The following is a 13,952-nucleotide window of genomic DNA, read 5'->3' on the forward strand; positions in this document are numbered from 1 at the left end:
AAATTAAGTTTTGCATAATGGACAGACAGTATGCATCATAGAAATAGTCAAATGCTAGTATGCTATTCTGAACACAGACACAGTCAAAGAGGCACGAGACACTGAAGTGTCTACACTGACGCTGAAGCCCAGAGGTGAATCATGTGAAAGAGCCTTATTACAAAGATTAATTTCACATGCATCTCTACACATATCACATTATCCTGTCCCCACTCTTGTTCAACAAGTCAGCACCCGCTGCAAAACACTTTAGCGGTGGCATTAACACTGGAAACATGATTGTGCCGATCTGGGCCGGTTTAGAGGGTGTCGTCCAGTCTGAAGCCACGTGACACACACTTACTGTGTTCCTCGTGAACGATGCCGTCTGATACTCCAGCACAGGACATTCCACGGCAGAAATGAAGCCCAACCGCAGGAATGCAGCATATCAGATCAGATCAGATCAGATTAGATTGACACACTTCTGTGAGACTCAATTCGTTCAATTACACGCAACTAGTCATGAGTCAAATGGAAAAGTTTCCCTGACAACAGTGTCAAATCACCATAAGGGCCAGTTCACTCTTAAAAACACCAGACGCAGGTCAAAGGAACGAAAATAGCACAAGGACTTGGGACGCATTTTTTAAAAGTTGGACTTTTAACTTCACATTTTTAAAAGGATGTGTTGGAAAACAAGGGAAAAATAGCACAGAAAAATGCCTTCTGTGTGAACAGCCCCTAAAACTGTAGTGCATAGGCCTACTTGATTGAAACAACCACATCAAACTTATAAAACACATTATTTAGAGTTCCCACACTTTAAGACCAAAGCATTTTGTAATAGATGATAATTAAAATACAAAAATATCTGACAGACGGATAGTTCACAAATTATGGTTTGTGGGCATGTTTTACTTCAAACAAGCACATACAAAGAGTGCTATCTAATCACATAATTAAATTATTTAGAGCAGCACAAAACAAATATAGAAATTTCCATTAAGTCTCCAATATTCTACTCCTTTACATGACTTTTTTAGACCTGGAAATCCCAATTTTTGTAAATTCATTGAAATTTCCAGGTTTTAGAGCCATTTAGATCATCATTAAACTTTTACTTACAAATGTTGTGCCCCTTTGATTCAACATGTTGGTGACAGCTGTATCACAGTCTACTCAATGAATCCATCTAACTGTCTATTCAAATTATGTCAACAGTGACAGTATGTAGTACTGAGAGTTTCTTAACAGTTGAAAGCAGGACTGGACCTGTTCAACTCGTGCGTTTTTGTTCTCACTAGACATGAGAGAAGCTGAACACTTCAGAGGACAATTATCATTTGAGGTCTGTCTGAATAACACAAACAACCTGCAGCCATATGTAGTACAGTCTGCCCTATATTACATAACCAACATTAGTTACAGCAATAGTCAACGAGCAATATTTTTTGGCAGCATTTACTCTTGGTTAATGTCAATTAATTCATGCATTATGAACTAACGTGATAACAATGAACAATACTCCATTTATAAATTAACATAGACCAAATGCATTAAAAACATTGTTAGTTCATGATACATTAGCTAATACAGAATCTTATTGTAAAGTGTTACTGAAAACCACTTTTTTTAAAAAAAGTCTGTCTCAATCTGACAAAAATCATTGCATAATAATAAGTAACACAATTATAAACAGAAGCAGGCCTCATAGTAAAACCAGGTAACGGTATTAAAAAAGAGAATAAGAGGATAGTTCACTTAAAAATTAAAATCCAGTCATCATGCACAGTACTGACCGTCGTGTCGTTCCAAACCTGTAAGACTTTCGTTCATATTCAGAACACAAATGAAGATCTTTTTAATGAAATCTTAGAGCTTTCTGTCCCTCCATTGACAGCTACGCAACTTCCACTTTGGAAAGTTCATAAAGAGATCGTAAATAAATGAGCTCATATGAATTGAGCTTTATATCATGAACAGATTTCATTTAGGCTTTTATTCAAATTTAAACATTGATCAGCGAACATAAACAGAAGCTCAACCGAACCTGCTTGACGCCTGAGAACAACTTTATTGGTTCTTGCTGAAGCTCAAACGTGATGCATAACACGAGAATGAACCTCATTGGTTCTCGCACGTCAAGCGAACACGCTTGAGCTCCTGTTTACCACAACTGATGTGTGAGTTGATGAATGTGAATAAAAGCCTAAATTAAATCTGTTCTTCATATAAAGCAATCGAGTCACATCAGAAATTTTGGACTAAACTGCTCAATTCATATGGATTAGTTTTACGATCTCTTTATGAAGTTTCTGAAGCATCAAAGTGGTAGTTGTGTAGCTGTCAATGGAGGGACAGAAAGCTCTCAGAATTCATCAAAAAAGATCTTCATTTGTGTTCTGAAGATGAACAAAATCTTACAGGTTTGGAACGGCATGAGGGTGAGTAAATGATGACTGGATTTACATTTTTGGGAAAACAAAAAAGAAAAAATCAGCCATCAAAACAAACTCACTTGCCAAAGCAAAGAAACATTTTGTACAAATGAGAAGTTTATTCTTTAAAGAAGTGAATAATATAAACTATTGTCTATAAATATAAAGGGTTTTTTGATAGTATCACAGAAGTATGAGAAAGCAGAAAATAACAGATGTCACCGGTGTAGAAAACTGTAATGCTAGAGTGATTAAATACATGTCAGATTCATGCATGATGCATCTCAACAGAACAGGAGTTTAAGAGCAGGTCTCTATCAGCCAGTGCTTTCCGCAATCACCATGTGCATTTTCCTTTGGAAAAACAAAAACATTCATTTGCATGAGATATTTGCCATAAACAATCAAGAATCAACATTTTCTCATGAAAAAAAGCACACGATGACATGACAAACCATGAAGAATTATGAACAGGTTGATGTGAATTACTATGTAGTGCTTGACCGATGTGGGCTTTTTAATGGCTGATGTTGAAACCGATAACCAGAAATGATCTGAAAACAAACTGCATTATCCATCAGCACGCCTGCCGGTATATTTTGGAAATGACAAACAGGACGAGCGGACACGATTATCGCTGCTGACCATCTCAAAAGGGCCAAATATCGGCCGATTTATCGCTATACATTCGCACCAGAGTCAACATGCCAGTCATATTCATGAATTAGTTACGATACCAATACAGACATTAAACTATTTGAGAAGTGCATTGCAAACACCATCCATCCTGTTCTAGCTGTATATTTAGAGGTACTTCTGTGCAAAAGAGCCATTGGAGAACACAAAGCCTTCAGAAGCATCATTACAGACTGAAGAAACACATGTATACATTTCTTTGAGCTAAACAAAAGTGCAGGCTCCAAAATGAAAAAAGGCACTTGACTTTACATCTTAAAAAACATTTTAAAACAGCCTGAGATTGCTGCTCTCCGAGCCAGACCAGATTGGGAGACCAGCAAACCAGTTCATGCTGGGTTAAGCAGATTTTCCAGCACACATCAACCATGAGCACTTACTGTTTTTGTTCTCAGCCTCCATTAAACATTCCAGTACTATATAATTCATCTGCACTCAGACAAATCTCAGTCACAAAGCTTTAATTTAAAGCTCAATTCTTTCCATTATATGCAGCCATAAGTGCTGGGTGCACAATTCACACACATCATTATTATTTCTGCATTATTTGCATGTAAAAAGCAGTTTGAATATTTGCCCGTGGAAATACTGATGTCGATAAAAAAGACACAGTTTTACATACAGGCTTAAAAAACAGATCCCCACCCAGAACATTCCAAGAGAAAAGGCATAAATAATCTCCAAAACAATACGGTCTGTCCAAAAAAAGTTCCTTTGATTAAAAAGAACATCCACGTGAGATTTAAATACAAATATATACTTACAAAAAAATCACAATGTTTATGTACATCTGTTTAAACAGTTGTTTTTCCATCAGAAAAAAAGTGACGGATAAAAAAAAAGCAGTTCGTCACACTGTTGTTTCTCCATGTTTGCTGTTTGCCAGTCTCGTGTAGAACTTTCTCCATGAATTCAGCGTCTTTCCGGACCATATCCAGAATCCAGATGTGATTCCCACAATCAGTGTCATCAGGTACTTGATCATAAACACCGTGAAATCCGGGTTCATTTGCGGGTTGTGCACGGGACACGGTACCGCGTACGTCTTGCACGACTGCGCGCTCCAGGTTTGTTCCCACTGCGCGCGAAAGGCCTGTTCGTAGAAGTAGCACGCGATCACGATGGTGGCCGGAACCGTGTACAGGACGCTGAAGATGCCGATGCGCACCATCAGCTTCTCCAGCTTCTCCGTCTTGGTGCCGTCATGCTTCATGATGGTCCTGATGCGGAACAGAGACACGAACCCCGCCAGGAGGAACGAGGTGCCGATGAACAGGTAGACGAACAGGGGCGCGAGGACGAAGCCGCGGAGCGCGTCCACACTGTTGATGCCCACGAAGCAGACTCCGCTCAGGACATCTCCATCCACTTGACCCACCGCCAGGATGGTGATGGTCTTGATAGCCGGGACTGCCCACGCCGCTAGGTGGAAGTACTGGGAGTTCGCTTCGATGGCCTCGTGACCCCATTTCATCCCTGCCGCGAGGAACCAGGTGAGCGCCAGAATGACCCACCAGATGGAGCTGGACATGCTGAAGAAGTACAGCATCATGAACAGAATGGTGCAACCTTCTTTTTTGGTGCCCTGCACCACCGTCCGGAACTCATTCTCGAATTGCTCGTTGCAAACCACTTTGTCTTCCAGCAGAAACCCGGCGATGTACGCGATGGACACCATCGTGTAACACCCGGAAAGGAATATAATGGGTCTCTCCGGGTAACTAAAGCGCTTCATGTCCACCAAATAAGTCAGGACGGTGAACAAAGTGGACGCGCAGCACAAAACCGACCAAATCCCGATCCAAATCCTCGCGAACTTCTGCTCGTCCTCGCTGAAGTACATCATCCCGTGGAGTTTTTTGGGTTCGCACGGCGCGCCGCAGTTCTCCTCACCCAGAAAGCGGTAGTTGAGGTACGGCGGCACTTTTAGCGACGCCGGGCATTTAAAACGCCCCTTTCGGTTGTGGTCGGGTGTCGCTTGTGTCACATCTGGCGTCGGGTTGACGGGCGCGCTCGACGTGTTCTGACCCACGCACAGCTCTCCTCCGTGCACCGGGAACGACTCACACGCGAGACTCTCTGGCCACTGGAAGCCGAATTTGTTCATGAGAGCCTCGCAGCCCTGACGCGCGCGCTCACACAGCGAGCGGCACGGCGGTAGCGCTTGCTCCAGCACTGTGCACACCGGCGCGTACATGGAGCACAGGAAGAACTTGAGGTCCGGCGAGCATTGCACTTTGACGAGCGGGTAGAACTGGTGCACCTCCAGTCCCGCGTCCTCCTGGTTCGTGTGGCCGAGGAGATTGGGCATGATGGTCTCGTTGTACGCGATGTCCGTGCACAGAGGGATGGAGATGGGTTGGCAGAAGCCGTGCTCGGGAATCGACATGCCGCGGTCTCCGTACTGCGCGCTCACTCCCAATATTCCAAAGGCGAGCAGGAAGAGCGCGGACGCATCGCGCGCGGCCATACTTTCCTTCTGCGGTTTGTCTCCTTTTGCGCCAGCGCTCTTCCTCCTTTTGTTGATTTATCCTGTCAAACGGGCTTTTACTCCGGACAAACTTTTAGGAAAGTGCGGCGGCGCCCCAGACGCTGCTCCTCGGATTACGAAACGAGCGAAGAAAAGAAAAGCACACAAATGCCTGACAAGAATAAAGAGTCGCGCTGTGTGGAGTCAGAGTTTCTGTGAGCTGTTCAAACCTGTTTCCAGGCGCCCCGCTGTCTGCTGTTCATAAGCGAAACGCGGGCGGGGTTTACGGACAGATGGCTCGTGTTAGGGAGCGTCGAGATTTCTTTCGCTTGTGGTTCGTTTTGCGTTCTTTTTACGTTCTTTTAACGTTTGTTCTTTGAGTGTAGATAGGGTTGTCGAATGGAACGCGTTTTATCTGCTCACTTTAGACAGAAGAACAGTAAGTCAAAGAGAATGCTGCTATATTTGTCTTGTCAAGTTTTGCTTACATGACAAATACAAATTCAGAATGGAGTAGGCTGCTAACTGAATTAAACATTATACACTGTATACTGTAAACAAAACCATTCAGATACAGGATGTAATTATATATATATATATATATATATATGCTGCATTGTTGCCTTTGTCTTGCTCAGTTGGGGTTTAAAAAGACACTTAATATTCTGTAATATTATCGATTTAAAGGATGAGAACCAAGCTTGAAGTAAATTAGAAAATAACACCATTTGTCTCCAGTTTGCTTCATTACTAATGAACTTTCATTAGTAATGCATGTTGTCATTAAAAAATGTTTTTTTTTTTTAAGTTATATGATATACATAATTTTTTTTTAAGTCAATTTAATATAATTTAAGTTGAAATAACTTACCCAAGTTGATTGTACTTAAAAATTGAATGCTGCAGCAAGTACAAGAACAGTAATTGCATCAACATTGAACTGAGTAATGACACATTTGACAATTGTCTTATTGCTTGCTTTACAGCTGAAATTGTATTTTAACTTTGTGACATCACAGTCTTGACTTGATTTGACATTGTCATATGACCTCACATGACGTTTCATGTATTGAGTTATACTGTGCGCAGCTCTGGTTGATTGTTGATGAAACATTGAAAATACATTAACAGAATCTCTAGGAAAACATTATTTTGCAATCTATTTAACAGACAGTAAGTCTATCCCAAACACAGCTTTGTTTTCATTTCCATCAATGGAATGAATATTGCATAAATGTACATGACATAATTAAACGCTACTGACCATCTGCATACTTATAAAAGTCAGAACACAATCTGCTTGCAGTATACAAAAACAGAGACGGCCCCTAAGGTGAAGCTCAGACTGCTGTCCTCCTATTGGTAACTGTGTGTGTCTGTAAGAGAAATGAGAGGAACATGATTTGCTATGACAGGGGAATGTAAAGACAGCCTTCACTAAGAGTCTGGATACTGGCTGGAATACAAAACAACTTTTGCATGAGTAAATATTAATTTTCCATTTTGTATGATAACATGCATGAAATTCTGAACCAGTTCTGTTGCTCATATTGGACATTAATTTGTGCACAATTCAGAGAGAAAAACCCTAATATATTGCATTTTAAATGTGTCACTCTTAGAAGAAATATAGAACCTTAAAAGCTTCTGTCAGGCACTTCATATATAGAACCTTTTAGGGGTTCCCATCATGGGATCATTTTATGGATTTAGTTTGAATTGATTTATTTAGTTTTAATTCATTTTAATTTTAATTCAATTTTATGAATTGAGCAGCTCGTAAACATACTGTATCACTTATGGAAAAATTTTAATAACCTGTTTACATTAGAGTATTATGCAATACAGTAGAACCTTTTTAGCATAAAGTGCTCTTTAAAGTTGAGTCAAGAACTAGGGTTCTCAATGACATGTAAACTCGCTGTCTGTTTGTGAACCTTTACCTCTGAGTCCTTGAGTTCCTCATTTGACTTAACCAGCTATTCAAAAAGCCCTTTTCTTTCTTATGTATGGGTTTTGATGGCATAGTTACACACCAACCACTACAATGAACACTAGTGCATCATCCTATGCCACCAAGTGGCAAGCCATTGCATGTGGATTTTTTTTTTTTAACTCCAAACTAAGTTGGCCGACAGCCAGTTAGAAATGCCAAATTGCTTTGGAATATCCATCCATTCCTTCTATCCTGAAATTACTCCAGCTGCAGTAACTTTTTTTGTCTGTAGATAGAAGTATTTGTGTTATTAGAATGTAATTTGCAGTTATGTCAAAAAGTAATCTGATTATGTAATGTATGTTACTTGCTATTAGTTACTTTACTCGTTACATCAAAAAAGTAATCTGATTGAAGTCTTACAGAAATTTGAATGAATAACTTATAAGACTAGTCTTACCAGTTTATGCAACCGGTCCCTGATTGCTAGTTTTTCCACCGTCTGAAAACATCAATAGATCAATGTAGATTTCAGTCTGAAGTTTCTCAGAGAGGAGTGTTACGGTAGAAATTTGCCTATTTTGAACATAATTAGAATTATCAGCTAATACGGATAAATCAACATACTCTAGTAAATCGGAGGAAGCGTGAACATGTTCAACGTATATGAAGTGCTTCTCCGCCGGCTGGTCGAACGGGAACAAACTAAATAGCTTTTGCAATAAGTGAAGCTGTATTTTTTTTTTTTTGCATTTATTTTATTGTTTTTGCATTTATTCACAGTTTTATTACTGTATTATGTTTAATACAGTATCTCTTCAGTTAAAAACAAAAACGCATACCGTCCACTCAAGTGGAGATCTGAAAATCTCTTTGTTCTTCAAATCTTGTTTTTCATGCCCTAAGAGCAATAAAAACGATTGCACTTTATTTTTACAGTACGTGTACTTACTTAAGAAAATACTGGGTAATATAAGGTAACTACAGGGGTTACGGTTAGGTTTAGGGGTAGGGTTAGTACCTAGTTATTAGCCAGTTATTGTAATTACTGTAATAGTACATAGTATGTACATGGGAAACAGGACTGTAAAATAAAGTGCTACAATAAAAAACACATTGTATAATTCATGCATGAAAGGGTTAAACATTGCAAAAGCAAATGTCATCACTTTTTAATCTCAGTTTGTTAATATAGTTCAAAATAGTTCAGATTAGTCACATGCTAATGCCATCTTCTATTTAAATCAATGCACATATCTCCAAATCATCACTTATGTGCAGGTTCAATTGTGAAAAGGGTGATTGGTTTGAAGCATTAATAAACTTTATTTATTTCAGGTAAAACAACGATAAACAACATTTACAGAAGGACATTACATCTTCCATAATAACATTACATACAGTTTCTAACAAATAATGCAATTACTACTCTAATATATTCTACGTTTCGTTTGTTATAAAGTGACCAGTTACACTTCTAGGTTCCAGAACTGTTTGTCAAAATTCTGCATTATTTCAGTGCATCTTACAAAAAGAACAAAATATATAGGCAAGTGAAGCAAAAACACAGATTCAGTGTTCAGCACAGCGGGATGCAATGTCGAACCTCGACGCCTTCTCCCCAACCAGTATATATACGGAATATGAATAAGTCAAGACCGCTGAAGCGTCACTGTCACACTGGCGTCTCGACCCCTCGTCATATACTATATACAGCCTAGTATATAACAAAGATTACAAAAAGATTAAATATTCACAGATGAATTAAAGATTCAGTGAATAGCATGGTATTGACAGCACATTCCATAGCATATCCAATAAAGCAAACCGGGAATCTAAAGCTGTTCCCTTTTCATGGTAGATTTACACATTTATATATATCGATTTAATAACCAACTTTGAAGCAAGCGCCAATGATTATGCAAACATGATGTCTTCTTTTTTTTTGTGATTTGTGTGTTCGTCACAGTGCTAAATGTGCAATAATATTATTATTACTTCTATTTCCTCCATTCCAAGTCTCATATGTTTTTCTTGCCCAGCACAAAAAAGGAGAATCTCTACACACCTAAAAAAACAGCATGTGGTTTTGCATGCAAGGCTGTGTCTGCCGCAAAGGCAGGAGGAGCTCTTACATGTTTAAAGCACGCACGTTGCATGAAAAATTATTATTCGGCTGCTAAAACTGGCTGGAATCCAGTGATGTCGCAACAGGTGTGGAGACATTAATGTGGCCCCGTTACGCTGGCTTCTGACAGAATAACAGCTCTCTTCTGAAAAGTCACTCTGAACATATGGATGAGACGATGTTCGAAGTATAAACCGGTTAGTTGAATAAGACCACGTTCACACTGCAGATTAATAAGGGTGTCACTCCACTTCAGAGTGTTTCACATAAAGCATTGGATTCACTCCGTCGTATTTTAGTGCATAATTCCTTCAGTGAATTGGGAGCAAAAATACATTAAAATATGTTCAGCTCCTAACATTTCTTTAGTCAGCTGAAAACAAACAGTTTAGACTCCATGTTTCTTGTTTACAGCCATGACACGCCGAGATGTTGCTATGATTATCAATATATCAACCATTTCAAATTCCGGAGTGACTCGATAACGACTGATGATTAGGCTGTGCGGTGTGTACGTGGCCTAAACAAATTTACAGGTGCAAAATGTGACCTTATTAGCTGGAATGTTGCACAAATATGTTGAAAAGTACATTCGCAGTAGGCGACGACCTTTTAAATTCCATAAACATCATTGCTCTTTAACTAGTCCTCTGACCGTTAGTCACACTATTATGACTAAAGCTGACTCAAGAAGTACAAATATTAATAATATAATAAAAAGGGATCATGTATGGATTTGTACTGTATTATAACTGATAATGTGTCCCTGGACATGCACGTCTGCACACATTCCATTCGCTTTTGACATCTGTTTCTAAACAAGGTGATTTGTCCGATGGCATTACTGTACAAATCTGAACTCATTTTACTTCTTTATTCGAACCATTGTTAACAGTGCAGGGCCAAACATTGCTCTTGTTAAATTAGCTCTTGCACTTATCACATAAGTCACATTGATGTTTTACAATATACTGACAGAAAGAGAAAATACTGTACTCAAATGTAGATGATCTCATTATGTTGCTCACTTGATCATCTGGCTTTGAAGAAACCAAAATGTACATAACAGGAAGAGCAGGAAGGCGTTCTGAGAACTGCGATCAGATCATCAGATACGCAGGCTGAGAGAGTAGTGCACTTCGGGAAGGGCTCTTCAGACTGTCATCTTACGTCTTGAAAAGCTACTTGACAAATGCATTAGCTTCATCAATAATCTGAAACTTTAAATGGCCGTTCACACACAGCGCATTCTTGCATTTAAAAACAGCTGGATATAGTGGAATAGAAATGGTATTCTGGGTCAATGTTGTCAAATACTGATAAACCAGGATTTTTTTCTTGAAATTGTGTGACTATTTCTCATTTAGGGTCATGCAAAGTTTCGACACTTTGAGGTGTTGTGGTTTGAATGAGCATACAAAATTTCTATTATGGTTGTGATGTTTTCAATTTTAAACAGATTTTAAGGTTAAAGTCACAAACCCAAAATAAAAAAGGTTCTCAACTACCTCTGAGGGTTTTTACATTTACATGTATGTATTTGACAGATGCTTTTATTCAAAGAAATGTACGTTGCCTTAAAGGTGTAACTTCTTATTAGTTCATGCATGCTAATTTTGCTGGGAATCGAACCCATGATCTTGCCATTGCTAGTCCCATGCTCTACTGTTTGAGCTTTGGGAAAGCACGCACACACCCAAAAAAATAAATAAAAATCTAAATTGGTCATTTAACTCTTTTCCTGCCATTGACGGAATTTTCCGGTTTCCTTTTTCCCCCACTGTTATACGGTAGGGGGCGCTATTCCGCATCTTCTGAAAGAGTACTGAATCTCCCGATCAAAACCCAGCCGAAGAAGAAGCAGAAACAAACGATAGCATATGTACGCAGATGCATATGTAAAATAACGTGATCATCAACATTAAAAAGTATATAAATCAAAACTGCCTAAAGTTACAGAATGAAATATCGCCTCAGGATGAGGTAATGACTGTGAAGCTTTGAGGGTGTTGATGGACTCGATCTACTCCATCTATGTTTTAATCATCGTTCTGAATCCCACCTGGATGTAGACTTCTCAGATTCATACAACAAAATATTCTGGGGGCCATGAAACTTTTGTGAAAATTATCAAAAATGCTGGCGTTGGCTGGCAAATGTTTTCAAAAACACTGGCGGGGAAAGAGTTAAAATGTAAAACTTTGATATTAATATTCATATTTTGTGGAAAAAATTGTTAAATACAGTTTATCATAGTTACTTTTTTTGTAATGTGTGAGAAGTATTAATGCTAAAGATTTACTGGTTGATATACCGTTTTAGATTTTATTTATTTATTTATTTTTTTCATAGAGTGATTACTGGTGAATTCCATTAGGGCCAATTTGAACCGAAACATAATGATGGTACCCAGAATTTTGACAATACAGGGGTTTAACTTGACATATCTAGATATAAATTGAAAGCTAAAGCATTCCTTTAGTTAAACCTGTAGAGCAACATCAAGATCATGGGTTCGAATCTCAGGGAATGCATGAACACATTAGATGTATACTGTAAATGCAATGCAAGTTGGATAAAAGCATCTACAAAGTGCATAATGTAATGCAAAAATGCAGCGCTCATGCAATGAGATACAGAGATGTCCATCTAGCACAGACATACGATTTACAGAATTCAAGAACAAGTCCTGTGTGAACAGTTCAAAGTAACGTTGCAAAAATGGTTCGGGTAATTTTAATGATCAGTTAGCAAGTGCAATTCATTATAAGATTGTCATGGGCCTTCGGAAGGAACAGCGAACACAGATTAATTTCCAAACGCGGACGACCGTCTTTCTTTCTCATGCACAGTAGCACCAGTGCAAGCGTATTGCCTGTATTTAACACTCATTTAAACGCACACGCAGACGTACACCGAGACTCGAGGACCGTATTTATCCGCCTGGATGATGATTAGTGATGGTGTTAATTGCTTTAGCACAGTCCCTGCAGTGAGTCAATGTGCACCATCAGGCTGCAACCGCAATATCCTTATTACTGTCGGAATTATTGTCATCGTTATTGGGTGCGCAGCGGGATCGTGCCATAGCCATCAATGTGGAAGATTGCAGGGGAAATGCGAAATGCCAGCTTGGACTTTTTTTCTAATGTGTGATTGTGCGCGGAAGGGCATTTGGTTTGTTCTCTTAGATAGACATGTATATTTAACTGTACAAACATACATACATTCGTACATAGGTAGCTACATACACAGACAGTTCGTATTAATTGCCTTTTGAAGTCTGATGTTAACGAACGTCGTTCGCATGCCGTCGATGTGGGAATGTTACGCCACATTCCTGATGGTAAAACTGGATTCGACTGGATTCAAGCTGCCTCGTTTGCTCTCAGTCCCACACGGACGGTCAAATCAGCCGAAAATTAAATAATTTAAATAAACATGAAGAGTCATTCCCATCTCATTTTCTTCTTTGTCCTTTTCCCATCTTGACAGCTGACAGCATCAACCTGCAAAAAAAAAAAAAGAGAGAAAACTTTCAGTGACAGTCCTGATGTGCACTTTTAGTAGGCGGCGAGTCAGAAATCTTTTACATACACCAAACTTTACAGTTTTATCTATATTCTGAAGGTTTCTTCATACATGAAATGTGTTTATATTCTGGCTGTTGACAGTATATTCTGATTTATTCTGAGTGATAAAAAGAGAGATTCAAATTCACCTCTGTAAAAACCTTCAACAAAATGAAACATGAATTTTGATCCTGGCTTTATCCAGCGTTCAGATTTTTGTTCTGGAAATGTATGCAAATGTATGCATTTGCACCTTTAAACATTTCAGAAAACTTATATTAGCAATTCGTATTGTAATCAATCATCTGAGAAAAGTATGGTGATATCTATCAGTTACATTTTTTTCCTCTATTAACCTCTGGTGTCTCACCATAGCTAGAGTAAAACTACATTTTTAAAGCAGCTTCACAATGCTGGTTAGGAGGATGATGGGATGCAGACGTAAGTGTGTGTGTGTGTGTGTGTTTGTGTGTGTGTGAGGAAGGGCAGATCCGGCTCGCTTGTTTCTCTGCTAATCTTCCTTTTTTTCCCCATTGACCATCCTGCTAATAAATAATGCATGCATCTCTGTGAGTCCTCCCTCTCTCTCTCTCTCTCTCTCTCTCTCTCTCAGTCTGTTATTCCCTCTCCCTTTTCTACTCTTATTTAGAATTTTCTTCCTTTCTGTGAGGCCCTTCCCCCACTTGATTTCAATCCATGTCTTTGGAAAACCATTCCTGGAGGATTTGCA

The 13,952-nt window shown here is 39.0% G+C and overlaps 2 protein-coding genes across 4 annotated transcripts in view; both read right to left on the reverse strand.

The window, feature by feature from the left end:
- Nucleotides 1-915: 915 nt before the first annotated feature.
- On the reverse strand, nt 916-6,333 carry fzd1 (frizzled class receptor 1). Its single transcript, XM_084087941.1, has one exon. The coding sequence runs from the start codon at nt 5,584-5,586 to the stop codon at nt 3,967-3,969; it is 1,620 nt and encodes a 539-aa protein (XP_083944067.1). The 5' UTR covers nt 5,587-6,333; the 3' UTR covers nt 916-3,966.
- A 2,495-nt stretch (nt 6,334-8,828) lies between these two features.
- cdk14 (cyclin dependent kinase 14) overlaps nt 8,829-13,952 on the reverse strand; it is a 152,751-nt gene continuing 147,627 nt past the window's right edge. The window contains exon 15 of one of the 3 annotated variants that reach the window (XM_084089644.1): nt 8,829-13,159. The gene's annotated coding sequence lies outside the window, so the exon portion shown is untranslated. The remainder of the gene's footprint in view (nt 13,160-13,952) is intronic. The other 2 variants (XM_084089645.1, XM_084089646.1) reach the window with 2 other exon arrangements.

This window comes from Abramis brama, assembly GCF_963993115.1.
Source record: "Abramis brama genome assembly, chromosome: 17".
NCBI classification, from domain to species: Eukaryota; Metazoa; Chordata; class Actinopteri; order Cypriniformes; family Leuciscidae; genus Abramis; species Abramis brama.

What these genes read in the sequence shown, in the direction of transcription:
- fzd1 (XM_084087941.1), bottom strand. Translation starts at nt 5,586, where the DNA reads ATGGCCGCGCGCGATGCGTCCGCGCTCTTCCTGCTCGCCTTTGGAATA.